The sequence below is a fragment of the Cynocephalus volans genome, chromosome 8, assembly GCF_027409185.1.
Source record: "Cynocephalus volans isolate mCynVol1 chromosome 8, mCynVol1.pri, whole genome shotgun sequence".
In the NCBI taxonomy this organism is placed as follows: domain Eukaryota; kingdom Metazoa; phylum Chordata; class Mammalia; order Dermoptera; family Cynocephalidae; genus Cynocephalus; species Cynocephalus volans.
The window spans coordinates 42,181,569-42,209,102 of record NC_084467.1 but is presented as its reverse complement, the minus strand read 5'-3'; the positions used below and the strand labels follow the sequence as shown (position 1 = coordinate 42,209,102).

Sequence of the window (27,534 nt, the reverse complement as noted above, 5' to 3'; positions counted from 1 at the left end):
AATATTATCACTTGTTATCTGGTACTACAGTAAATGTTTGCTTCCCCACATTCCTGCCGCTGCCCAAACCCCAACTCTGAGGGCAAGGGAACTTTGTTTTCTTCATCTTTATATTCTCAGTGCCTAACACATATGCTCTCTGTAAATGTTACTGAACTAAATTATTAATGGGCCAAAGGAAAAACTGGTTATAGTAATGGAAAACAAAACATTTTCTTATGCTTTTTCTGTGTTCTGAATGCCCTTTCTTTAAAAAAGCAGTTTTCTGATTACTTTACCATTTCAACTCTCCCAGATTCGTTGATATGCTGAACTCAGTTCTCACTGTTTTGGCCTGTGCTTAGTTGAGCCAATAAGATAATCAGAAATCTGAGTCTGGAGTTTGTCTGTGCCTATAATTTAATCATAGATTTATGAGCCCAAACTTAGTAGCATTTGCATATTAAGAGTCTTTATATTTTGCTTATTCACTGTCATAGTAGGAAAAGAAAATATTTTTGAAAGCTTATTATGCCAGAGAGAAAAGATTATTTTAAAGATTATTCAATTTCCCTTTTGAAAGCTACTATGGGAGCACCCCTAGCCTGAAGAACTTCTGATACTCTTTTTATCATCTCCTTTCTCACATCCAATTTAGAGCTTAAAGTGAGAATTTTTTTTTTTAAATGTGTTTTCCTGGCATCTCATGTTTAACAGTGTCAGGGGGTTTGTGTCCCTGGAACGAAAACTGTTACTCCAGAGCCTTTTTTCTCTCAGCTTCCAGTGAAAAGAGGGGTGAGGCAAGCCAGTCGCTTACCACAAAGCAGTGCCACCACAAAGGAAAGATTAAGGGTTTAGAGAGAGGTCAATGTGGGTTTTTCTCTAACTAAACACTTTCCTAAAGTTTCCTTGTGGAAAAATAATGAAGTCATCTCAGAGTTTTTAAAGAATTTTTATTTCTTTTTCACCGTCTGCATTCGCTTGTCTTCTCAGCATGGATGTTTAATCTTCCTAGGCTTTGTGAATTGGCCCAAATGAATAAGTGGTGAGCTGTCTCTCTAGGAGCTAGGGGCTTATTCTAAGGGCCTAATCACTGAGTAAACACATCTTTGCCCTCCCTCTCACAACTGCCATATAATAGCTGAGATTCTAGCACAGTAACCTGGATATTGCAGGGACCAAAGCTTTGAAATGCAGAATGGTTGATCCTCCAAAACAGACAGTGCCTGATCTTCCCCTACCTCTTTCTTCTTTTTTAAATTAAATATTGCCAAAGAGATGCTGTCTTATTGCTTGATATTGTGCATTAGTGCCCTGGATTTCCAAGTTTAGTTTCAGTCAACACTGTCAGCTGCACTTATAGGGATCTCTGCATGTTGGATTTCTTAGTAGCCTCTTCAACACATGTGTGTTTGGTTTGGAAGAGCAGTTAAATTAAATCAGTGAGATCGCGATATAAATCACTAATCTCTTTCCCAAAGTCTAAATGTTCCATTGCACTGTTCTTGAGAGAAATAGGCACTTTAGAGATTTAGCCATTGCCATTGTTTGATTAGAAATATCCTGATTTAAAAGTGGACAGCTCTCTTGTTCCCAGTGTCTCATTAAATGTAGTTGCTGAGATACAGTCAAGCCAAATTAGAGGTTGACATCCTTCTGACTATTCAGCAAGAGAGCTCCTAAGAAGAGGAGCTCTGAATTTGTTAGTGCTGCCAGGTTCCCTTTCCTTTCCATAAAGCAGCAGATTTCTGATTCATTTACTAAAACTAATTTAGCATTGCCGCTACCATTTGGGTGTCTTTTTTTACCTGGGCACCATGGTTGATATCAACATTCAAGTTTGTTTCATCGAATAGGCTGGAACCTATGCTAGTTTAAAGATGCAAAGAAGACTCAAAGAGACCCAGTCCTCTAAGTCCTTGAGAGACTTAGAGGGGAAACTGGCAAACAATTACTGTATACTTCTAACAGAAGGAGATAGAGGCCCAGGATAGCTTAACTGTGCCTGAGGGAATCAGGGAAGGTTTCACTGAGGCATTTGCTTTGAGCCTTAAAGGATGAGTAGGAATTTACCAGATAAGTATCTCTCCAACAATGTATCTGATTACAAACTTTCTAGAAGCCTGCTACTGTTATCTGCAGACATCAATGTAGATGAGGAAACCCTGAGTCTTGTTCACCATTTTATCTCCTGTGCTTCCTGCTTGGCCTGGCGTAAACAGTATTTTAACAAATGCTTGTTGAATGAATGAATAAATGAATTGAAGCAGGGTAGGATCAGCTGAGCTACTTATACCGAGGAGTCCTGTCCTTATTCCCATTACATGCTGTCTCTGAAGCCCAGAAGCACTGATGTTACAAGCAGTCTGTCATCTTCCTATGATATGAGTTCTCCCACAAGCTTTGACTTGCAGTTGATTTCCCTGCTACCACTGTAGTATCAGTGACAGAGCAGCAGATTTGGAGTCAGACAATCTGGGTTCCAATCCAGCTGTTTACTTACTAGCTGTGGAGTTTGGGACAAGTTAGCTTTCTAAACCTCAGTCCTCATGTGCTAATGAGGTTAAGAGTATCTATTTTGCAGGATTATTCCGGAGATTAAAGTAGATAATAGTTGTGAAAGTAACTAACAGAATCTCGTATTCATAGTAAATGCTTTTGGAAACTTAATTTACCTATCTACCTCTGGTTACCCTCAGCTAGTTCAAAATTGACATTTGAAGAAAATATTTTAATGATTACTTTTTTGTTATTATAATTTGGGTTCTTCATCAGGATAATTCCAAGCATCAGACTTTATTAGTCTTTCATCAGCATAACCGTTATATTTTTATGTAAGTATACTTTTGTTTAGAATTCCATATAATACATTTTTATTTACTATCATCACATCCTTGTTTAATATGAAGGGAAAGATTCTAAGCTTCCTTGAAATTTTCCTTTGGCAGAATTTCACAGGTTGGTTTGTATGTTGTTTTTATCATAAATTTTATCTTTCCTTTTCCTGGTAATTGTGGTTATTCTTAAACTCAGATCTTCTACAAGGTATCACCAAAAAGTTAGTCGACAGCAGTTTTGGCTCTTTCACTGTTCTTGAAGCTGATATGTTGCAAATTATGTTGTTCAATTTCAGTTTTTAGTTTCGGTTATTTATTGAATATCCAAGTATGACAGAGGACACTTTAAAGAGAGCAAATGTCATTTTTCTGAAGGCAAGTTTTGTGATGGCAAAAGAGAAAGAATAATTTTCCATATGAATAAACACAATGGACATTTTCTGAAATGTAAACTAGAAAGAATTCATGTGAACTGAATATTTTTCTATCATCTTTTCAAGTGGCAATTGGATGTTACATGCTTTTAAAGACTTTAATATGGAAATACATTAAGGACTTTGAAATTACCTGTGGAACTAAAACAAAACTTCATTTGAGGCCTTTTCCTTTCAGAATGTAAATGAGACTATTCAGTGTTCAGATTAAAAACATAAAAATTATGTAAGAGGGATTTTGCCATTCAATCTGAATAAGTATTTTTTCTCTGTATAGTTTAGTAGTTCAAGGTTAATATTTCTCTTTACATATAAGTGTGTGTCTTAGATGTAAAGAATGGTAAATACATTTTATTTAAGGAAAATGCAATTCTGTTGTAATTTCTGTTTGAAATACGCTTGCACACGTTAACAGAAATCTGTAACAGCAGTCTGTAAAACTAGATACAATCATCCTAGCCTCTTTAGAGTGTGAGGAGGCACAATTTACTCATATGAATAGATGCTTTAGGAACTCCAAATGTAAGGTACTCTTTTAGGGAAAAGAATTTAATCTTTGTCTTTGCTGTTCATATAGACTGATTATACCTCTCTGCTTTGGTGGATATTTTAATTGATCAGTCTTTTCTCCTCTTTTCAGAGAAAGCTTCTTGCTATCTACCTCCACCACGATGAAAGTGTACTAACCAACGTGTTCTGCTCACAAATGCTTTGTGCTGAATCCATTGTTTCTTATCTGAGTCAAAATTTTATAACCTGGGCTTGGGATTTGACAAAGGACACCAACAGAGCAAGGTAATACTGTTGTTCGCAAGTTATAAGTTGGGCTTCTCTTTAAAAAAAAGTCATCATTGTGTTTGGTTTCTCATCATCATAATCATTTTCATCATTAGCATTAAATTTTCTACCATTGCATTTCATTAGATGAAAGTTATTGGTAGCTAATACATGCAGTTATTTATAATTGTGAAGGTGTACCTTCATTTATAAAGGACTCTTCTTAGATTCAAGAATGACCCAAAAACAAAGATACATTTTTCTCATCTTTTTTGCAATAAGACAGAGTTAGTTAGTACATCCTAATATGTTGTTGAGCATATAGAGAAAATCATTGTTTTTTAGTGATGTTCAGAAAAGGCAAAGCAAGTCTAATATATAATCCATATATTAAGTTTATTTTTTAATGATTTATTATTAAAGTTAGAAGACAGAACGTTCTGGACCTGTCGAGTGGAGTTGGTAATAGCTTAAATCTAGCATATGGTAATTGATGTAATTGCTTTATTGCACACATTCTTTTGCACACAGCCAGCAATGAATCCATATTTTCAATAGGTAAAAAAATTTCTTTCTTGGCTGTCAGGATAAGTTTGCTTAGTTTGTTAATCATAATATATTTAAGTGATGGGTAATTCTTCATATTTTGCCTCTTTGAGTTTCCCATCTGAACTATATTTCATCGTGTTTAATTACACATGTGGTCCTAACATCCCATGATGCTACTTTGGGTGTGTTAACAAAATCATAATCACAGGCTGCTGGCTTATGAACAGGGAGATTAAACTAATTCATTTCAAGGCAAGCCTATTATAGTTACCTAATTTTAAGTGATTATAGAACAATTAGAAATCATCTGATTGTCTTTTTATTATTTTATGGCTTACTGAATTTTTGGTCATTATTCAGACTTTGTTTTATGTAATCTGAATCTGAACAGAAAGATGATTCTTTAAATGTGAGGCAAAAGAATGTTGAAGCAATTTCTTCATCTAATACTTCATTTCTTTAAGCAAATGGTTAGGGAATTTCATAGGATGACTTCGTTCTGCCTTGGAAATGTTCCCTGTTATACATAAATAAAGGCCCTTTAGCACCTGTATTTGTTTAAATTAAATCAGGTTATTATTCACATTCAGTGATAGGTGATGAAAAGCAGTGCCAAAAACAGATAAAAATGCAGCATCGAAGGTCTTTCATGAGGCAAAATACATAGACTGGAGATTTGGCTAAATCTTTTGCCATTCACTGGCAGTAAGGAATCTCCTCCTTTTCTTTTATCCACAACTTGATGGAGAAGGAAACACTATTTCTAAACCATCTGTAGTGGCTAAGTTCAGCAGGCTACCTGCTGTTATTTTGTTCTATCCTCCATTTAATTCCTTAGTTCCTTTTATTTTACAATGACAAAAAATTGCAGTGTAGTTTCTTTTGAAAAACAGTGTTTGAGGGTTTTTTTTATGACTGGCAATCAACAGCCATGTAATTGCTTTGTTATGTTTTACTAAAGAAGTCTGTTAAGTAGCACAACTTTGATACACTAGTAATAAGAGTTTGCAGGTTACAGAGACACCTGTGGTGACCAAAGCGACAGAAGCTGCTTATTAGAAAGAGCCAGTACAGCTGTGTCCTATTAACTCCTTATGACACTTTTTAAAAACAGCAAATAAAGGCCTTGTTTAAGGCTTTAGAGCTATTTCTCAATGAATTGCAGGACCAACTATGAAGAATGATAGGATATTTCAATCTACATTTTTTAAAATGTAGTATCCCATTATTAAGTTACTAACATGAAATTTAAAAGATGTGACATTAAAGACTGAAAATAGAAACATCTAGGAATTCAATTTAGTAAGCATTATAAGAACCACAAACTGGGCAATGGGGAGAAAGAGAATGGAATGATTTCTGAAATTTAGGATACTTGGCATCCTTATTCAAAATCTAATTCTGTCTATATTACAAATTAAAAACTTTTAAGTTACGGTATTACATTTTTCTATATTAAAGTAACATGAAATTACATAGATAATTTTGATGTATAGTTTCATCATTATTACTACTAAGGCAAATGGGAAAATACCAAACACAAGATGAAAATTCACTGGAATGGCATATTCCCGAAAGAGTAAAAATGGATTTCCTTTGATATATCAACTTGTAAGAGAATTAATTAATTGGACTGATTTATTGCCCAAAGAAAGTGTTTAGCTTTACCACTATTTTCTTACCACCTAGCATAGATTTGTCTAAATAATATTGTCTAATTGGGTTTACTGCTGTATGCTCTTTCTTGGATTATTACACTACCTTTATCCAAAGGTATCTATCATGAAATTTGATTGCATCATCCATTTGATCCTTTTAACTTTGAGTAACACCTCAAACTTTCACTCTCAACTTAATAGAAGACTGCTTGCACTATTATTTATTGATCTGTTGGCTACATATCAAAAGTTGTTATGCCATCATTTGCACAACTGAAATGGGTCATATTAATATATGGAAATACAGAAAAGATTTCTAGGCATCACAAGTAAGATTGTTGCTGTGGGTTTCCTTTCAACTGTGATTTCTTCATGATACATGTAACAGTTGGGAAGTAAATTCCTGGTGGATAGCTTGTCTGATGCCATATCTGGCTATCCTAGTTTAGGCTAGTCACATAAATTTAGAGAACTCTAGGCCTGTCAGCTATTTAGCCTGGATACTTCCTTAGTGGTTTTCTAGGACTACTACCTGATTTTATAGCTGGGGACACTGATGTCCAAGATGGGAAAGGACTTGCCAAGCAAATATACTTTTGCTTAATGAATACTCTGATTAAGCCTGTAGAATTCCAATCACAATTTATTGTGAATCTCTTGTGTTTGTAGAAGATAAATGAATGCTTTGGTAAAGTTACCCGAATGTATATGTCACTTGCTATTAATTAAATTTCCTGATTTCTGTAACAAACTAGAATAAAAAAAGAAACAGATTTCTATAGAATGTCATAACCTCTGTGATACCAATGATTTGGATTTTTTACTTCTAAAAACTTTCTAAGTTGAATACTTAGACTGACCAACCCATATCTGTATAAAATGCATTGGAATAATTTCTACATTGATCTTGGAACATTCCAAATATGAACTGAGACATAAAACTTCAGCCGTAATGATAAGTGCCTGTCTTCCCCTCTACTGAGTTATGATCTCCTGGTAGGATTTATTCATTTTATTTGTCTCATTAAAGAAGGCACTTAAAAAAATTCTAAGAATGAAACTCAATAAGCATTTATCAAATAAATGTATGCATTCAAATCCATCTAAAAATGTTGCTTATAATTTCAGTATTGTATGTCTAAGTGTGGGTTTCTTTCTTGGAAAATTCTGTATAGTCTTACTGGTCGCCATGTCTGGTTGGATTTCAGGGCCATTCTTAAAGCAGTAGGCAGAAAGCCCTTGGTAGTCTTAAGAGTGGTAGAGAGTATAATTTCTTAAATATCCATTTCACCAGTGATCCTGATAGAAATAGTAGGATATGCCTGTACATGAAAGAGATAAAAACAGATAGTAATAGTAAACAAGGAGATCCTACAAATCACTTCTGGAAGTGACTAAAAAATATCTTAAAAATGGTATATAATCCTTCATGTTTATTCATTGTGTAAACAGTTACTGAATATATAATATGAACCAGGAATGGTGCTATGCACTGAGGATGAAAAGTAGAACAAGACACAATTCTAACCCTCAAAACACTCATAATCTAGTAGGCAAGGCAGACATAGAGCTAATATATAACATGAGGTAGGTACAAGGTACTTTAGGAGATTAGGTGAACTTCATGGTGAGTTGCTGTACCTGAGTAGGTCAGAGAAGAACATGAAAGAGATGACACAGAAAAAAGAAATTAGAATTTGATCTTTCTATTCAGAGATTTTTATATTAGTAGCATCACTAGTCTTTTGGGTTGCTATAAGATTTTGCTATTCTTTACAAAAAGATATTGGTATTTAAAACCTCAAATCATTTAAATCTAAAGAAATAGTTTTATTAATGATTCATACCAGCAGAGATCAGATATTCTTTTGGCTCCGTGAATGAGTGCTTAGCTATAAAAGAATAATTTCTTCAAATTCAGGATAGATATCAGCTCCAGAAAGCCTTGCCTGTTCTCATCCTTCCCTTGCCTCAATCTGGGTTAAAATGCACATTCTATATACTCCCCAAATATCTCTATATTAACTTCTGTTAATAGCACTCGTTACACTGTATGGTTATTATTTATCTCCCTGCTAGGTTGTCAGCTCCATAAGGGGAGCTATGCCTATAATCCCATTGCTTTACGCAGTGCCTTTTAAAAATAACTGCTATATTAATAATAAACAAATAATTTCTAATAGGTTTATTGAAAAATAATGGATAAGAGAGTACCACCTTATGTAATGGCAAGAGTATTAGAAATGCTGCTGCATCCCTCTAATTGTGTGATCTTCCCCTGTAGCCACTAATAGGATTAATAAAGCTAAAGCCTTCATTCTCCTTGCAGAATAAACTAAAAATGTCCAGACTGGGTACCTTATCTTCTACTAGCCCTATAGGGCTCCAGAATATTGTGGCCCATGCTCATGTGCCCCAGGTACCCCCCGGTTATCTAGAAAGGGACTTGAATTCCTATGCAGATGAGTTCATCCAGTGGTTCCAAAGTTTCTTCCTCAGACTTCACCAAGTCTCTGTGATACCCCAGAAGCAATTGGCCTCCCAAATTTGGCCATTCTCGGATGGTACTGAGCCTTATACAGTGGTGATGGCGTTGATTAAAGTAAACATGTCCACAAGATGAGAGTGCTTGACTGGCTACATGGTGAGACATGCCAGGCAGTGAGGTATGTTCTATCTGGGCACCATCAGAATTAACCATAAATAGTACCATATGAAGCACCAGTACAGTAAGTATTAATTTACTTCTCTCTACTAAAGCTATTTGGACACCTACTGGGAGCATGGGAACATTTACACACGAGTGCCTTCCATGCTAAGCTGTGGGTTCTTGCTTCATCAAGGAAAGCCACATTATATATGTGGCACAGTAAAGCACCAGTAATAACCAGTAATAAGTGTGTTAGTGGGTATCTCTTATTCTGACCAGAAGAGCCTACAAGGCAAATATAGGTGCTGGTTTAGATTATCTAACTCTAGGATGCTTAAAATCAAACATTGAATTTGACCAGGGGAGTGCTAACTGGGTAATCAGCCAGCTATGAATGCTGGAAAATGAGTTTCTTATATGTAGGTTCCTGAGGTGAAAATGTTTCATACATCAGTGTACATACTAAAGTGTTAAATCAGGCATTGCATACTATTTCTAAGCAGGATACAGACTAGCTACAAACAATTCCTAGGAACTGATAGCGCCTGGGTTACACAGGTTGCATGTAACATATACATTACACTTTATTAAATTTTGAATACAAAGTTAGTACCAATGTTCACAGACAAAATTCTGTTGCCTATTGATATTAGCTTTTGAACTTACTGCCTGCCCTTGGGTGCAGGATTTCAGGTCACTGCAAACTTCCGCTGCTGTGCTGACAGGTACTTGTTAGCCTTGATATTCAAGAGATAGTTTTCCACATTACTTAATCTTTGGCAAGAGTTAATTGACTTAAAGCATTTATTATCAGTAAGTAGGCTGTCTTCACCTGCACTTTCCATCTCAGTAATTAGCCATATTCACAGTGGCTTACCCTTAATTCTAAACTACTCGGTAGTTCATGCCTGGTTGAAGCCTAGCTGACCATGTTACTCTAACCCTACCCTTCCATTTGACCCAGCAAATATAGCCCAGGTGTGGGGTCTGCATGGAAAGCTTAACAAGGAGTGTTAATTTCCAGCTGCTACCCTAGGAGCAAATGTGGATTCTGTAGAGGTAGCTGATAAAACAGATGAACATGTTCTGGTTAGAGTACTAAGACTTCCAGAAATCCTTCAGGCCAGATTTCCATATAATTTTCCCCGAAGTTCTATATTCCCTTTGTGCAACATTTTCCTTCAAGTACTTTTAAAGGAAGTGTATTGCCATCCTAAACATCCCAGGTCAAGGGCTTAATTAATGCTTTAAAATAAAGGTTCCAAAACACCAGGAGAGTTTGTCGTTTTCTCCTTGGTTTGTTTTGTGAAGAGGGAGGAGAGAAGGTGAGGAGGAACCCCTCCTGTTCCATGATTACATCCTACCCACTCATTTTCTCCTTTTCTCCTCTGCTTTTGATTTTTAGTGGCGGTCTTAACAGAATGTCAAGATCAATTTGCAGCATGGTTTAACTCAAGGTTTGTGTTCTGCCAGCAGCAATTGTCCCTGCAGACAATGCCGTGTGTTCTTGTAACTTCAGAAGCTTTTAGAAGGATCATGGCAAGGGCAGCATCTAATGACTTTATTAGTGTAGGATTTCAAAATGGGCTCAGTAATTGTTCATATCTCTTTGTCAGCAAGTCATAATTACTGCTCAGCATTGTCCAAGGGTGCACTTGTGAATAGTTTCCTAATAGTACTGAAAGGAAGGGAAAGGAGGAACAGATAAAAGGTGATGGCCTCTTACTATTGAGAACAAGCCAGTCTCTATGTAGGTGATGACCAAACTGTTTATAATACATTCTTCACTCTTTTTAAAAAAGATTATCCTTTTAAAAATGTTCTTTGAGATCATTTTAAATGATCAGTTTACAAGCATTTTTTACTGTGATTTGGATACTTCCCACACTACTACCTGGCACTACAATTATAACTGTCTAGTTATAATTGTATATGCATTGCATCTGAAATCAAAGCATTTGTGTTTAAAAACAGAAAAAAACTTATTTTCTTCTACATTAATCTAATTGTTACTATTCAGGAAATATGCATTTAACTCAGATACACACACTAGTACCTGGCACTACAATTATAACTGTCTAGTGGTACATGCATTGTATCTGAAATCAAAGCATTTGTGTTTAAAAACAGAGAAAAGCCTATTTTCTTCTACATTAATCTAATTGATGCTATTCAGGAAATATGCATTTAACTCAGATACAGTTGTCAGTAAAACTATTGCTAGAAAAGAACAATACAGTCTATATGAAACCTATTGTTAGAAAAGAACAATACAAAGGTGATACCATCGACAGACCAGTCCAAAAGAACATTGTAAGTTTTTATCTAATTCTTTTTTTCTCATGCACTAGATCTTATTATTCTATTGGTGTTCTCTTTGGTCTTTCTCCTAAGAACTCTGTGTTTTCAATATTGTAGGTATCTTTATTTTGAGTCACAGAATTAAAAGAATCACCTTCTCAAGATATATGAAGTTTGAACTTAGTACCAAGCTTTTGCCCCTTTGTGATCTGTTGCTGCATCCTTTCTTGTTCTGTGAGCCCCTGGGGTGTACATGTATATGCAAATATTTATTCCCAATAGCTAATCTTACTTGTATTTTAGGGTATACATCTTCAAATAATTATGGTTGCCAGAAGTACTTGATCCAGTTTTCATATAGACTACAAAACATGAATTATCTAATGAAACAAATTCTAAAAATAAGAAATTTATAAGGTTAAATATCTTAAGTTATATATGCCCTATTATGTCTTTTCCTTGTTGTCTTGCCTGAAATTGAAAAGGTCTCAAAAGATTTTTCTTAAATACTCCATCATTATTAATAATTTTTATATTTGTGGTAGTTTCTGAAGAATTTTAAAAATAATGTCACCTATGCCATTTAAATTGGTAGCACATTTCTCCTCTTCCATAAATACTGGTAGTAAAACAGTCAGAGAAGTTATAAAAGAAACATGTTAGTTCAGTCATATTAAACCACAAACTTTTTCCTCTGACATTTTTTTCTTGTATTTGCATGTCAATCAGCATACACACTCAAAGAGGTTTTAGTGCCCAACAATGTTAATGATCTAATCTCCCAAATATGAGGGTACTTAAAAAAGTTCGTGGAAAAATAGAATTAAAAGATAACATAAATCTTTCCACAAACTTTTCAAAGTACCCTCGTGTACACCAAAAATTGAAAGAGTTCCTATTGGTCTGAAATTGAGGAGTAAGGTGAGGTCCTATTTCTTATGCGTTTAGGTCACTCATTAGGGAATAGATTCAGTGTCCTTTCCTCAAGCAAGCATGTGTTTGTGTCTGTGAACTTGATAGCATTGGGGTAATAGAGAAGAGTGTAGATAGTTTTGTACTATTCCCAAATAAAAGATTAACTATAGGGATTTTTTAAAAGCCATCTGTCAGTTTATCTACTGTTGGCTAACTTTGTCTGTAGCTACAGCAACAATTTAAAGAATCCTAAACAGGCTCTTTCCATGCTCCTTTCTTTTCCTAAATACGTTATCAGCACCAAGTCCTCTGATTTAATGTATGCTTTTCTACACACCTCATTTAAGGAAGAAATGAGGCAAGGTTACGTGAAAAATAAAGAAACTTTGATTGCTGTACCTCAGTCTGAGAAATTATGTTGCCCAGTCCCAGTAGAAAATGGAGTATTGGAGTCTCTGAGCAGCTCCCAAGTAAATTACTCAACAAACACAGCAACAAAAATTTATTATGTGGCTCTTATTAAAGCTATGTATTTGCTCATTTGTTCTTAAAGCAAAACCTTCACGTATTTTTTTGTTTTGTTTTTGGCAGCTGGCCCATATAGGGATCAAATCCTGGAGCTTGGTGTTATTAGCACCACTCTCTAACCAACTAAACTAGCCAGCCAGCCCTCTACACACATTTAAATATGTCAGTTGCTGTTCCTAAAAAAACTGATTTTCTTTTCTTTTTTGGCTGCTGGCCAGTATGGGGATCTGAACCCTTGCCCTTGCTGTTAAAACACTGCAATTTAACCAACTGAGCCAGTCCCTAAAAAACTGTGGTTTTCAATATAACTGTTCCTCATTGTTTATGCAGACATTCAGACATCAATCATAAAATGTAGCGCAATTAAGAAGTGAGTGAGGGCTGGCCAGTTAACTCAGTTGGTTAGAGCGTGGTGCTGATAACACCAAGGTCTGGGGTTTGATCTCTATATATATGGGCCAACTGCCTAAAAAAAAAAGGGAAGAAGTGAGTGAAGCTCAGTCAGGCTGGAAGCATGAAGAACAAGTGATATTATGCAAGTGGTATAACATTTCTAGATCTTTTTTATTTCATCTGTGAAAATAGGGGGACAGACCTATGTGACTTGAGGTCTTTGACCTTTAGCTCTAAACTCTGACTTAGACATGATTGGAGTTTTTTGCTTGTTTGTTTTTCTTTTTTATTTGTTGTGTTGTTTGTTTTTGGACACAATTGTCACTAGAAAAATGCAAGGTAAGCAGTTTCATTTTTTACATAAATGTTAGTAAAGTTTGTAAGCAGATTTTAGTGGGATGTAGTTAAGAAAGCCACAGTCATTTTTTTCCCTTTCATCCTTAAAGGCAACTTTTATTTAGAACTGTCTTCCAAACTCATATGTGATGAGGAGCATCTATTGAAAGCATATCAATAGCTAAGAGCAAGACTATCACTACTGCTTTTTAAAAACCCAAAACACATAATAACAACTGCATCCATTAATTAAGCACCTGCTTAATTAATTATAGTGCCAGACACTATATACATAAGCTAATTTAATACTCACTTTATATGCATTACTTCAGTTAATCTTTTGTTTGTTTCTTGCCATTTGAAATTGTAGGGTTGCATACTGGAATTTTTTCTTTGCAATCTTAGTACACTTTATTTTGTTTATGTTTTATGGGAAGATATGCCTTTCCCTGAATACCTATGCTCAACTCATTCCTTTTGTGATTTGTCCTTTCCTCTTTTCTTTTTAGTTTCTTTTAACTATCTTGAATGTCCCCATCCAAAACACAGATGCAGATGCACATAGTAGTCTGATTTCTAGAGCTCACCTGTTCTCAACTTCCTTCTTCAATATCATTCATAGAAAAATACTATTTGCTATTTTATCTCAGAGTATATCTGGGAAATTGTGGAACTCTGGAGCACAGTTGTCAGTGGTAGTTGTGATGTGGGATAGGAAGAAAAAAGTCAGAAGTAATGTCTAATGATTAAACAGCTAGTTAATAAACTGAAGGAGTCTTCTTTCCATCCCTCTACCACCTGACTTATGATTTACTTTGTTTAATCTTTACCACATTTCTGCAAGATAAATAGCAAAGGTCCTTTTTCATATTTGAGGAAACTATTTTTGGCTCAGAGAAGTTCTGTAACTTACCCAAGGTCATGCAAATTGCTGTGCCAGATATAAATCCCAACCTTACTCATGCTTTTCTGCTACATAATGCTTCTTGTACCATGACCTTGTCATGCTGGATGATTAAACAACAAAAATGTACTGAATAATTACTGTGTGTAAAGCTCTGTGGGGGGTATAAGAGAAATATAAGACATGGACCTTTGCTCAGGGAACAAATAAACATGAGATTCACCAAATCTTAGAGCTGGGCATTAGACATGTCTTGAGTCAGCAGTACAATTTGGCATCCATGAAGGCCTTTTCTCCTATAATATGCTTAACTAATGCTTCTCCAACTTCTGTCTGAATACTGTCAGGACTGGGAAATGAAAGCTTCAAAAGACAGCACATTTGAGCTGCTCTAAACCCTATAGAGGTCTTTGCTGCAGTGCTTCTTCTATAGAGAGCTTCCACAACATTCTCCTTTTTGATTCTAGTTTTGTAATTAACTTCTTTTCTGCATGACAGCCTGTTACCGATTTAACTGTAGTTCTCATTTGCCCTATTTTCCCTGCCTTTTCTTACCCAGTATAATTAGTTCTTTACACTGTTCCTCATATGATAGGGTGTCCAGACCCAGCCCCTCGTAAAGGTGCCTGGATTGAGCATTGTGCTTCAGAGGAGGTTTGTCTGATACTAAGAACAGTTCTGTTCTGGAATTTACTTTTAGTTTCTGTTGAACTCAAAGAGTCAACTGAAACCCTCTACTTGTTTTCTAACTTGGGTTGATATTAAACCCAATGTCTGTCATTCTCTGTTAATGCAATTGATTGACCAGATCTTTTGGGGTTCAGATTCTGTCTATTAACTTTCTCAAGTTATACAAACGAGACCATAACTCCTTATCATCTTACTGCTGTTGTCATTCTTGATAACTCTCTCAGTTCCTAGACATGTCCAACTCTGGAAATTTTTTTTTCTTCCCCTTATTTATCACACTTAGATGTGGCCATGAATAGAAACTATATCACCTATTTTGATTTCAAACGTCTGGCTCTGACAACCGCTTCCTACCACTCCCAGTGCCAACATTTTTAAAAATTTCCCCATGCCCTCCAGTCTATTGACCCCTCCACTTTCCTCTCACTCCAACTACCATTTCCTGTCTCCAATTTTTATTTTCCTTCTTATCCTATTTAGATTTTAGAGTTCATAATTATTATTTCTTTGTGATACCTTAAACTTCCTCCATTACACTGGAGGTGGTTGGACCCACCTCTTCGCCTTCGCTATGCCTGTATGTTTGCAGCTGAACACTACTGGAGAACATCACACTGACTTTTTTTTAAATGAACACAAACTTCAGATGAGTACACAATAATGCTGGGCAATCTTACTTGGATTCTCTAGTTAGTTCTTTTTGCCTGGGTGAGATGTCTATTTCATACTATTCCTCCTTCACCAAATGTGCCATGTCCCTCCCTACTCCCCTTCCCAAAATGTAGGTCATCAGAAAGGCAGAAATGACCTCATTTTTCTGTCCTTTAGGTGTCAGTTTAAGTGTTCCCTCTCCAGAAAGGTCTGATAAGCCTTTCTAGAAAAGGCTTTCTACCATTTTATTATTCTCTCTCATAGCACTTCTTAGAACTCGCCATAATAAGCCATTACTTTTGCTTGTTTTTAAATTTATTTTCTAATTCTTCCACTAGAATATAAACTTCAGAAGGGCAAGAGTTGTATCAATCTTTTCCACTCTTGTTTCTTAGAATGAATGCTCAATAATTATTTGTTGGATGTTATAAGAATGCAGGACAGCATAATAGTTAAAAATATAAATGAGCTTCGGATTTAGTCAGACCAGGATTGGAATTCTGGCTATGCCTAGGCCACCGTAATGACCTTGGGCAAGTTGCTTAAACCCTCTAAGTTTCAGTTTCTGTATTGTAAAATGAAGATAAAATCACATTCCTCAGAGAGTTGTTATTAGAATTAAATAAAATGATTGATTAAAAAGTGTGGCACAGAGTAAGTGCTCAGTGCAGTTATCTAAATGTATATATTTGATTTCTTTATTTTAGACATTTATGAAAATGCTGACAGGACAAGGCCATGTGGTAAACTGATACCACTCTCAGTTTGGTAGCACTCTACAGATTCAGTTTTCTGGTGATAAATGAACTCATTTAATTTAGCCTGTATTTCCGAATCTTATCGTGAAGGATCCTTTGAAATAACTAGTCATATGCCTTACTGAAGTCCAGATAGTCAAAGCTTAGAATGCTCATAAATTCTCAGTCTAGTAAGCTCATGGTTATTTGGACATGGTATTTTCTTATTGACCTGCTGCCTCCTATTTATCACTACTGTATTCTAAGTATTCATAAACCCATTTGTCTAAGTGACTTTTCTAGATTTTGTAGGGGACTGAGGGCAAGTTTACTGGTCTGTTCTTTTTGAAAATCAAGCTATTTACTTGTCTTAAGGGATGTTGATTCCTCAGATGATGGTCACTTTGTCATCATTCATTCCAGCTTTTTACTGTCCCATTTATTCTACCATCTGTCCATTTCTTCATCAAAAAAAAAAAAAAGGTATTCATTAAGCACTGATTATGGACCATGTACTGTGCTTGAATTGGCAAAACATTCTTGCTTTCCCTTCTATAGATACATCTATTTTTTTTTTCCATTTGGCATTAGCAATTTGCCTCCTTGAAAAAATGGATATCATTGCTATACAAGAGTAAATACCATATAAAACAGGAAAATAAAAAATAAAATCAGATGAAAACTAACTAAAAGTGGCAAATAGATGAGTATTTATATGCACCTGGGTTGACTTAAGTTTTATACATAAACACCAAATTCAGCTCTATAATTTCAGCGACCAAAGAGAAAAAAGGAAACGTCATAGGCATATACTCATTCATTCATGTGTCCATTTAATATATATTTATTGTGTTTCTCTTATATACCAGGTACTATTCCCTAGAGTTTACAGTTTACCATTTACAGTTCTCATTCTGTGATATATGGAAGCCTAAAGTTCATCTCAAGATTTTCTGACACTGAACTCAAGGGAGAATTTGGTTGCATGATTTTCTATTTGGCAGTTGTTAGGAAATGTAATAGACAATTATCTTCTACTGTTGTTTTGCAGAACACAAATTATTTTAAATAGATGTTTCTTATATTAATCCTTTGTAAAAGCAGAAGGCTTCGTATTAAATCTTTTTTCAGTAATGGTAATTCTTTAGGGAGCTTAGGTAATATGGTCCTTAAATATTCCATTTTGATGATCTAACTCATAACAAGTATAGAGCTTAGAGGAAAAGCCTGTACAGTCAACATGTCCATTCAACTCTCTCTGCCAAACATCAGCTGTCTCATGTGAGCCTTTATCAAGTATTGGGTTGAAATTGATTCTCGATTGAAAGCTTTAATGAGTGAAGTGCTAATATTCTGTGTTGTTGGTCATTTATCTTTTAAAGACTTTCCTCCTGTGTATGAGATTTCTACTAAGGCTTTTCCACTTTTTTTATCCATTAGGGTAATAGTTATTTTCAAATACATAAGGAAATTAGGAAATTATTATTCAGGGTTCCAAGAGAAACCAACCAACCCTGAAATAAATGTAACTGAAAAATTTTTATATAATAATAAAATCACAAAGTCCCCAAATTTGGCAGCTGGAAAAAAGTTAGAACATGACAACATGAAGAAAAGATATTTATGTATCTTTAGTTCAAATTACTACCCTAGAATAGGGCATTATCTTATGATAATGCTGGTGCATATCCTAGAAGTTACATAGTATTATAATCCAGTGCCAAGCATAGTGTTAAGCATAACTTCTTGTTTAGCGATATGACTCTGGGATTGCTGCTATAACTTATTTTAGGAAACATTTCATCATATCTTTAATTTGGAGGGGAGGAGGGAGAACCAATTTTGACTCTGAAGCACATAAAAAGGAAGAAAAAGTTGTATTTATTAATCCACAGATCCATTTCAAAAGTAGGTATCATTATCTTCATTTTATAGATGAGAAAGTTAAGGCTCAGAGAGATTAAGTTATCCAAAGGAACAACCGGTAAGTGACAAAATCAGGTTTGACTCCAAAGTCTTTGTTCTTCCCACAATATTATGCTGCTTGCAAGAATTCCTAGTTTCCCTAATATATTAATATTTGGATGTTTTACATTTTTCTAAGTCACATTTTCAGTCAGTGCGTGGTAATAGGATGCAATTATATAAAAACTGTAGTTTGCTTAAAAAAAAATCAGAAGAGAAGCTTAGAATCATGAACTCATGGAGCAACACCTGCTTATTTTGAGGGTCCAAATGACCTGTGGAGTGGAAGCACAGTGAAAGGGGGGCCCTGGAGACCAGGACAGTTCATGCAAACTGTCTTTTAATTAAACTGATTTTAGAAGTAGTTGGAAGAGGAAACGGAAGATGGTGTGGTCATCATTGCCATAGTGGAGATAAAGGTTACTGTAGCATGAATTGGCCCATTCATGCAACAAATGTACATTAGGCCCCAGGTGCTAGGAACACAGAAGTTAGTAAGAGATAGTTCCTCTCCAAATAGCTGTCCAGGAGCACTATCATGTAACATAAAATTCTCCATGACTTCTAAGCCCCTATTCCCTTCTCTGGTTTCTTTCAGCACTTAATCTGAACCACTAATTCTAAGGCCCAGTCATATAATCAGATTACATTTACTGTTTGGGGGCCTTGATTTATCGAAGCCAAAATATTCTTAGTATCCTGAAGTCAAAAACCATGTCTTATTATGTATTTACTAGGTCCTCATAAATATTTATTGATTTGTAAAATTCATAATACAGAAGAAATGTTATATGGCATTTCACATAAATTTGCTCTCTTATATAGCCCCTGGAAAATGAATCTTCTCTTTACATTGCTGGAGAAGGAATTTCTGCATTTGATAAGAAATTGGATTAGATGTTCTCTATTATCCATCCCAACTAAAGTTCTATGATCTAGATTTAAGACAAAGTAAACTTACCCTTATATGGGGAAATTCTCACATACTTAACATAAGTGTTTATGTTCTTACTAGTAATGAGAAAAAGACAGCCAATTATCTGTTTATGATTATTGTCCCTCCAAAAATTAATATAAATTAGTCCCCTATAAATTAGCTACATCCTGTCATTAAATTGGTAATGCCTCAACGCCTTTTTACTTGAGTAATTTATAGGTGACAACAAGGAGATAAAGAAGTTACATGGTGTTTTTAAACTCTGCTAACCTATTGAAACAATTTAATAGTTTACTGTTACCAGGAAGCCTAAGCCTTGGATATGTGAGAGGTCCTTCTTAGATTAAAGTCTACACAAAATCCGATCCCTTGTTTTCTTAAAATTGCCTTTAGTTTGGCTATATTCTCTAATAATGCACACAGTATTTGCATTTGTAGGAAGAGGCATTATATCATCCTTTTAGAAAACAATTTGATAATATGTATTAATAGTCATTAAATGTTTCTACCCTTTTACCAAATAATTTCATTTCACAGACTTTTTTCCCTAAGGAGATACTTCAGGACATTTATCCTAGTATTATTTATAATGAATGAAAATTAGAAAGAAATGTCTAGCTGTAGGTGAATAGTTATGAACATGGCAGCATATACATCTACTCAATGGAATGTTATTCAGTCATTTCAAATGCTGGGTTTATTATTTTAGCCTTTATAGAAGGCTAAAATATTGTATCCAACCAGCCAGTGATTACCACAAGATGAAAAAGATATATTTGAACAAAAGACTCATAAGAAATAGACAAATGTAATTAATGTTGCATTAAAAGTTTGGGATTACATGAAAATTTTCTTTATGTAGTGGAGTTACTATTTTACTTTGAAAATTTATGTTTACTTCATTATTGGCTAATACATTCACATTAATCAAAACTCAAAAGGCATAAAAAGGTATACAATGAATAGTCTCCTTCTTACCCTCTCTCTAAGTTACTCTTCCCAGAGGCAATGTTATAAATTTCTTATTTATTCATCCAGAGATTATTTTGTATATAAACAAGCTAATATGTATTTATTTTCCCCCAGTTTTACACAAATGGTAAACACTAACATCTAGGCTTTTCCAGTAACATTATATCTTAAAGATATTCTATGTCAGTTCATAAAGGACTCTATTTTATGGCCACATAGTATTCCTTTAAGTCCATAATTTACTATAATTTTATTTAGCCAGGCCCTATTGATGGACATTTAGGTTATGTCCGGTATTCTGCTATTACAAACCTGCAGTAGCTAACTGTGTACATAGGTGATTTCCACATGAAAATATATCAGTAGACTAAATGACCAGATATAGAAGTGTTGGGTTAAGAGTATGTATACATTTGTAATTTTAATAGATATTAGCAAAATGCCCTCAAGGGAGTTGGTACCAATTTCAGTCTACTAACAGTGTATAGTAGTGACTGTTTCCCTTTAACCTTGCTAATGCCAAATTTATCTTCACTAATCTGACAGGTGAAAAATGGTTTCTTAGTGTAGCTTTAATTAGGAGCTAGCTTATTATGAGTTGAGTATCTTTTTACATGCTTTTGAGCCATTACTGTTTCCATTTATGGGAGCTGTCTTTATATATTGTTTGTTGATCTTTTATGTATTGCTTTATAAGAATTCTTTATACATTAAGGAAATTAGTTCTTCTTCTGTGGTTTGAAATTTAGAAATTTTCGCCCTGTTCATTATTTATCTTTTGGCCTTGTTATGGTGTTTTTCACCACGTAGAGTCAAAATTTTCGATTTTGTCTTTTTTCCCCCTTTTGAACTTTGCTCCAGCTTACATTAACCTCCTTTTTACCTTTCAAATATGCTAAATACTCTCCAACTTCAAGGTTTCTGTATTTGCTCTTCTCTCTGCCTGAAATTCTCTTTCTGAGATATGTGTTTTATTCCTTACTTCATCTCATTTGAGTCTTTGATCAAATATCAACTTTTTATTTTTTTATTTATTTTTATTTTATTTTATTTTATTTTGTGACCAGTAAGGGGATCACAACCCTCAGATTGGTGTCATCTGCACCGCACTCAGCCAGCGAGTGCACCGGCCATCCCTATGTAGGATCCGAACCCACGGCAGGAGCGCCGCTGTGCTCCCAGTGCCGCACTCTCCCGAGTGAGCCATGGGGTCGGCCCAAATATCAACTTTTTAATGAGACCTTCCTTGACCACTTTATTTCATATTACAACCTCCCCTTCCTTGCTTTGTTTTTTCTCCATCACCTGGAGCTCACAAACTTTTGAGGTATTTATTTTTCTCACATCATATTGGAGCTCACCCATACAAAGGCAGCAAGCAGGAATTAACATTTTCAAAGTGGTTACCTTAAAAGACCAGACACTTGGTGCAGTAAAACTGCCATTGCCCAAAACATTTTTAGAGTGACTTATTTAAGAACTGCCTTCAGAAATAGCTTAAAGCCTTACAAGGAAAGCAGTCCTGTGTCCTGAAAGCAGTGTTTCTCAAAGTGTGGCCATTAACTACATGGATCAAAATCAACTGGGGTGGCATTGGAGGGCCTATTAAAAAGGCAGCTTCCTGGCCTCATCTCTGATCTGTTGAAGCAGAATCTCTGAGGTTTGGGGCTAAGGAACTTTCCTTTTAAATAAACTCCTTAGGTGATTCCTAGGCCACTAGAGGTTGAGACCACTGCCTTGTATAGTTAGTTTTCCCCAGCTTAGTCATGTACCCTTTTTACCTCACATTGAACCAAAGACTTAGGACTACTTTCAGAAATCAAAACTACCCTCAAAGGACAAAGGTGCATGCAACAGCCATGGTAAAGATCATTCCCAATGGGAACTCCAGAAATTAGCTGAACAATGGAGTGGGCATGCAGATTTGTGGGATTGATGTGGTAGGAGACAAAACTCCTTGGCTGGCCTGGTTTTGGTATGCTTGACAGAGCTTACAACTTGATGAATCTCATTTCACAAGTTAAAGAACTTTGGCTTTATTTTCCTACTAAAAGGAAAAGAGGAGGAAAGGAGAATTGAGTGTTAGCTAGATAGGTAGATGATCTTGAAGTTCCTTTCTCTATCTCATATTCTGGTTTTTCTATCGATCTACATGAATGTAACTGAACAAACCCTGGGCCCGTGAATGAATATGTGCAAACAAACTGCCAGTTTGGTTTGTTTTTAAGGGAAGAGCTCCTCAAACCAGGGTGGCTTCAAAAGAAGTGGTATAAGATAAGGAACTGCAGTTAATGAAGTGTATGCAGAAGATTTGCCCTAAACTGTTACGTAACTTTGGAGAAGTCCTTTAGCACTGTCTTTTTTTTTGACAGGAAAACTGAGATTTATTAAACTTAAACACAACCCTAAAACAGCTCAATCCCTGACTGGTTGGAGGTAGTTAGCCACTTATCCATTTGCACAACAGAGAAAAATGAGAACCCTACTGAAAACAACACCATCTAACGTCTTTGTGGTTCTTTTATATGTATACAAAGTCTAACACACAACAAAAAATTACTAAATATGCAAATGGACACAAAAATATGACCAATAACTAAGAGAAAACTATACAAGAGAATCTAAAAATAAACAGATGACCCAATAATGGAGTTTACACCAGAAAAATAACTTAAAAACAATTACTTATAATATTTCTAACATATTAAAGAAAACAGAGGGGAAAATGGACAAAACTGATAAAAGATGGAGTATTTCACTAATGAATTAGGATATATAAAAGTAATTAAATGGGCATTCTAGAACTGAAAAAAACAATATATGAAATTAAGAATTCAATATATTGGTTTTGTTTGTTTGTTTGTTTATTGTGAATATTCATGAGGTACAAAGCAGAATGTCCCCCTTCCTGCCCATGATGTGGGGGCCAGATTCCTATTGGGGGCATATTCATTACCAGAAATTACTTTTGTACCCTTTTCACCTCCCAATTATCCCCCAACCTCCCTCCCCTTCCCCCTCTTCCCTCAACTGCAATTTGTAGCCATAGGAATGTTCCTTCCCTCTGTTAGATCACGGCACTACTGTGGTCTTTCTTTGCCTTCCTTTCTCTCTTAGCTCCCGCATATGAGTGAGCACATGTGGTATTTATCCCTCTGTGCTTTGCTTGTTTCACTCAACATAAGTTTCTCCAGGTTCATCCATGTTGTTGTAAATGGGAGTATTTCATTCTTTTTTATGGCAGAGCAGTATTCCATAGTGTGTATATACCACAGTTTCCTTATCCAATCCTCTATTGATGGACATTTAGGTTGGTTACATATCTTGGGTATTGTAAACAGAGCTACAATAAACATGGGAGTGCAGTTATCTCTTTGACATGATGATTTCCATTCCTCTGGATATATACCCAGAAGAGGGATTGCTGGATCATATGGAAGATCCATCTGTAGTTGTTTGAGAAACCTCCAAATTATTTTCCAAAGTGGTTGTACAAATTTAAATTCCCACCAACAGTGCAGTAGTGTTCCCTTCTTTCCACACCCTCGCCAGCATTTGTTATTCACCGTCTTTTTGATTATAGCCAGTCGAACTGGAGTGAGGTGGTATCTCAGTGTGGTTTTAATTTGCATTTCCCTGATGACTAGTGATGTTGAGCGTTTTTTCCTGTATCTGTTGGCCATTTCTATGTCTTCCTTTGAAAAATGTCTATTCAACTCCTTTGCCCATTTTTTAATTGGGTTATTTATTTTTTTACTGTATAATTGCTTGAGTTCTATGTATATTCTGGATATTAGTCCCTTGTCAGATGCATAGTTGGCAAAAATTTTCACCCACTCTGTAGGTTGTCTTTTCACTCTGTTGATTGTGTCTTTTGCTGTGCACAAACTTTTTAGTTTGATATAATCCTATTGGTTTATTTTTTCTTTTGCTGCTTGTGCTTTTGGGCTCATGTTCATGAAGCCTGTGTCCTGACCTAACTGCTGAAGCGTTTCACCTATATTTTCCCTTAGTAATTTTACAGTTTGGGGTCTTATACTTAGGTCTTTAATCCATTTTGAGTTGATTTTAGTGTATGGTGAGAGACGCATGTCTAGTTTCATTCTTCTGCATATGGATATCCAGTTTTCCCAGCACCACTTGTTGAAGAGGCAATCTTTTCCCCAATGTAGATTTTTGTTGCCTTTGTCTAATATCAGATGGCCATAAGCCTGAGGAGTGATTTCTGGGTTCTCTATTCTACTCCACTGGTCTGAATGTCTATTTTTATACCAGTACCATGCTGTTTTGGTTACAACAGCTTTGTAGTATAATATGAAGTCAGGCAGAGTTATGCTTCCCAATTTGTTTTTTTGCTCAGGATTGTTTTGGTTATTTGGGGTCTTTTGTTTTTCCATACAAAAGGTAAGATTGTTTTTTCCATTTCTATGAAGAATGCCATTGGTATTTTGATGGGGATTGCATTGAATCTGTAGATTGCTTTGGGTAGTATAGACATTTTTGCAATGTAATTCTTCCAATGCAAGAGCATGGAATATCTTTCCATCTTTTTGTGTCTTCTTTAATTAGTTTCGGAAGTGGTTTGTAATTCTTATTATAGAGGTCTTTCACCTCCTTGGTTAAATTGATCCGTAGGTATGGTATTTCTTTGGTGACAATTGTAAATGGACTTACTTTCTTTATTTCTCTTTCTGTTAATTCATTATTTGAGTATATAAATGCTACTGATTTCTGGGCATTTATTTTGTATCCTGCAACGTTACTGAAGTTATTAACCAGCTCTAGGAGTTTTTTGATAGAGTCTTTCAGTTTTTCTATATATAGTATCATGTCATCTGTAAATAGGGAAAGTTTGACTTCATCTTTTCCAATCTGGATTCCCTTTATTTCTTTCTCTTGCCTGATTGCTCTAGCTATAACCTCCAGCACTCTGTTGAATAGAAGTGGTGAGAGTGGACATCCTTGTCTTGTTCCTGTCTTTAAGGGGAAGGCCTTCAATTTTTCCCCATTCAGAGTAATACTGGTGGTAGGCTTGTCATAAATGGCTTTTACTGTGTTAAGATATTTTCCTTCTATACCTAATTTGTTGAGAGTCTTTATCATGAAGGAATGTTGAATTTTGTCAAATGCTTTTTCAGCATCCGTCGAGATGATCACATGGTATTTGTCCTTCAGCTTGTTGATGTGATGTATCACATTTATTGACTTTTGTATGTTGAATCATCCTTGCATCCCTGTGATGAATCCCACTTGATCATAGTGTATAATTTTTTAAATATGTTGCTGTATTCTAATTGCTAATATTTTGCTGAGGATTTTAGCATCTAGGTTCATCAAGGATATTGGCCTGTAATTTTCTTTTTTTGTTGTGTCTTTATCTGGTTTTGGTATCAGAGTTATGTTGTCCTCATAGAATGAGTTTGGGAGAGTAGAGTCTTTTTCAATTGTTTGGAACAGTTTCATGAGAATTGGTATTAACTCCCCTTTGAAAGTTTGATAGAATTCAGCTGTAAAGCCATCCGGACCGGGGGTTTTTTTGTTGTTGTTGGAAGATTGCTAATTACCACTTCAATCTCCTTGCTTGTTATTGGTCTGTTCAGGTTTTCTTTCTCTTCTTGGTGCAGTCTTGGCAATTTATATGTGTCTAGAAACTTATCCATATCTTCCAGATTTTCAAATTTGTTGTCATACAGTTGTTTATAATAGTCTCTAATGATTCTTTGTATTTCTGTGGTGTCAGTTGTAATGTCTCCCTTTTCACTTCTAATTTTTGTTATTTGAGTCTTCTCCTATTTTTGTTAATCTAGCTAATGGTGTGTCTATTTTGTTTATCTTCTTGAAAAACCAACTTTTAGTTTTGTTGATCTTTTCTATTTTGGGGGGTCTCTATTTCATTTACTTCTGCTCTGATCTTAATTATTTCTTTCTGTCTACTGCCTTTAGGTTTGGATTGTTGTTGTTTTTCAGGGTCTTTGAGGCATAGTGTTAGGTCATTTATTTGGAGTCTTTCCTTTTTTTTTTTTTTTTTTTTTGATATAAGCTATTACTGCAATAAATTTCCCTCAGTACAGTACTGCTTTTGCAGTATCCCACAAGTTTCGGTATGATATATCTTTATTTTCATTAGTTTCTAGAAATTTTTTGATTTCCTGTTTAATTTCTTCTTGGACTCATAGGTCATTCAGGAGCCTATTATTTATTTTCCATGTATTTGTATAGCTTCGAGTGATCTGCTTATTGTTTATCTACAGTTTTAGTCCATTGTGGTCTGAAAAGATTGTTGGAATGATTTCAGTTTTTTAAAATTTCCTGAGACTAGATTTGTGACCTAATATGTGGTCTATCCTGGAGAATGTACCATGAGCTGATGAAAAGAAAGTGTATTCTTTAGCTCTTGGGTGAAATGTTCTGTATATATCTGCCAAGTCCAATTGGTCTAGGGTATAGATTAAATCCTGTGTCTCTTTGTTGACTTGTTGCCTGGAAGTCCTGTCCCATACTGAGAGAGTGGTGTGCAGATCACCCACTATTAATGTATTAGGGCCTATCTCCTTCTTTAGCTCTAAGAGTGTTTGCTTGATATATCTGGGTGCTCCGGTATTGGGTGCATACATGTTTATGATTGTTATGTCTTCTAGCTGGATAGTTCCCTTTATCATTATATAATGGCCTTCTTTGTCTTTTTTAATGTTTTTTGGTTTAAAGTCTATTTTGTCCAATATAAGAATAGCTACTCCTACTCGTTTTGGGTTTCCATTTGCATGGTATATCTTTTTCCATCCCTTCACTTTTAGTCTATGAGTGTCTTTACAGGTGAGGTGGGTCTCTTGAAGACAGCATATACTTGGGTCTATCTTTTTAATACAGTCAGTTAGTCTGTGTCTTTTGAATGGGGAGTTTAGTCCGTTCACATTCAGAGTAGTATTGAGAAGTGTTGTTTAATTGCTGTCATTTAATTGCTACTTGTTTAGGTGGTTTAAATATCTTTTGATCACTATTTCCCCTTTTATTTCTCTTCTTCAATGTAAGTTGGGAATTTAAGGCAGAATGATTTAGCTTCTTTCTCTTTCTTGTTGGCATTTTTGTTTTAACTGTGGGTTTTGTTCTTTCTTGTGTATTTGTGATGATGGGTCACCATTATTCAGATTCCAGATGAATGACTCCCTTGAGAATTTCTTGCAGGGGCTGGTCATGTGGTGGTGAACTCCTACAACTTTTGTTTATCTGGGAAATACATTGTTTCTCCCTCATTTCTGAAGGAGAGTCTTGCTGGGTAAAGAATTCTTGGCTGGCAGTTTTTTTCTTTTAATATTTTGAATAT

The 27,534-nt window shown here is 35.3% G+C and overlaps 1 protein-coding gene across 1 annotated transcript in view; it reads left to right on the top strand.

Annotated features, from left to right (window-relative positions):
• FAF1 (Fas associated factor 1) overlaps positions 1-27,534 on the top strand; it is a 516,326-nt gene that overhangs the window by 373,079 nt on the left and 115,713 nt on the right. The window contains exon 13 of the mRNA XM_063105346.1: positions 3,891-4,045. Coding sequence (XP_062961416.1) covers positions 3,891-4,045 — 155 coding nt within the window. The remainder of the gene's footprint in view (positions 1-3,890; positions 4,046-27,534) is intronic.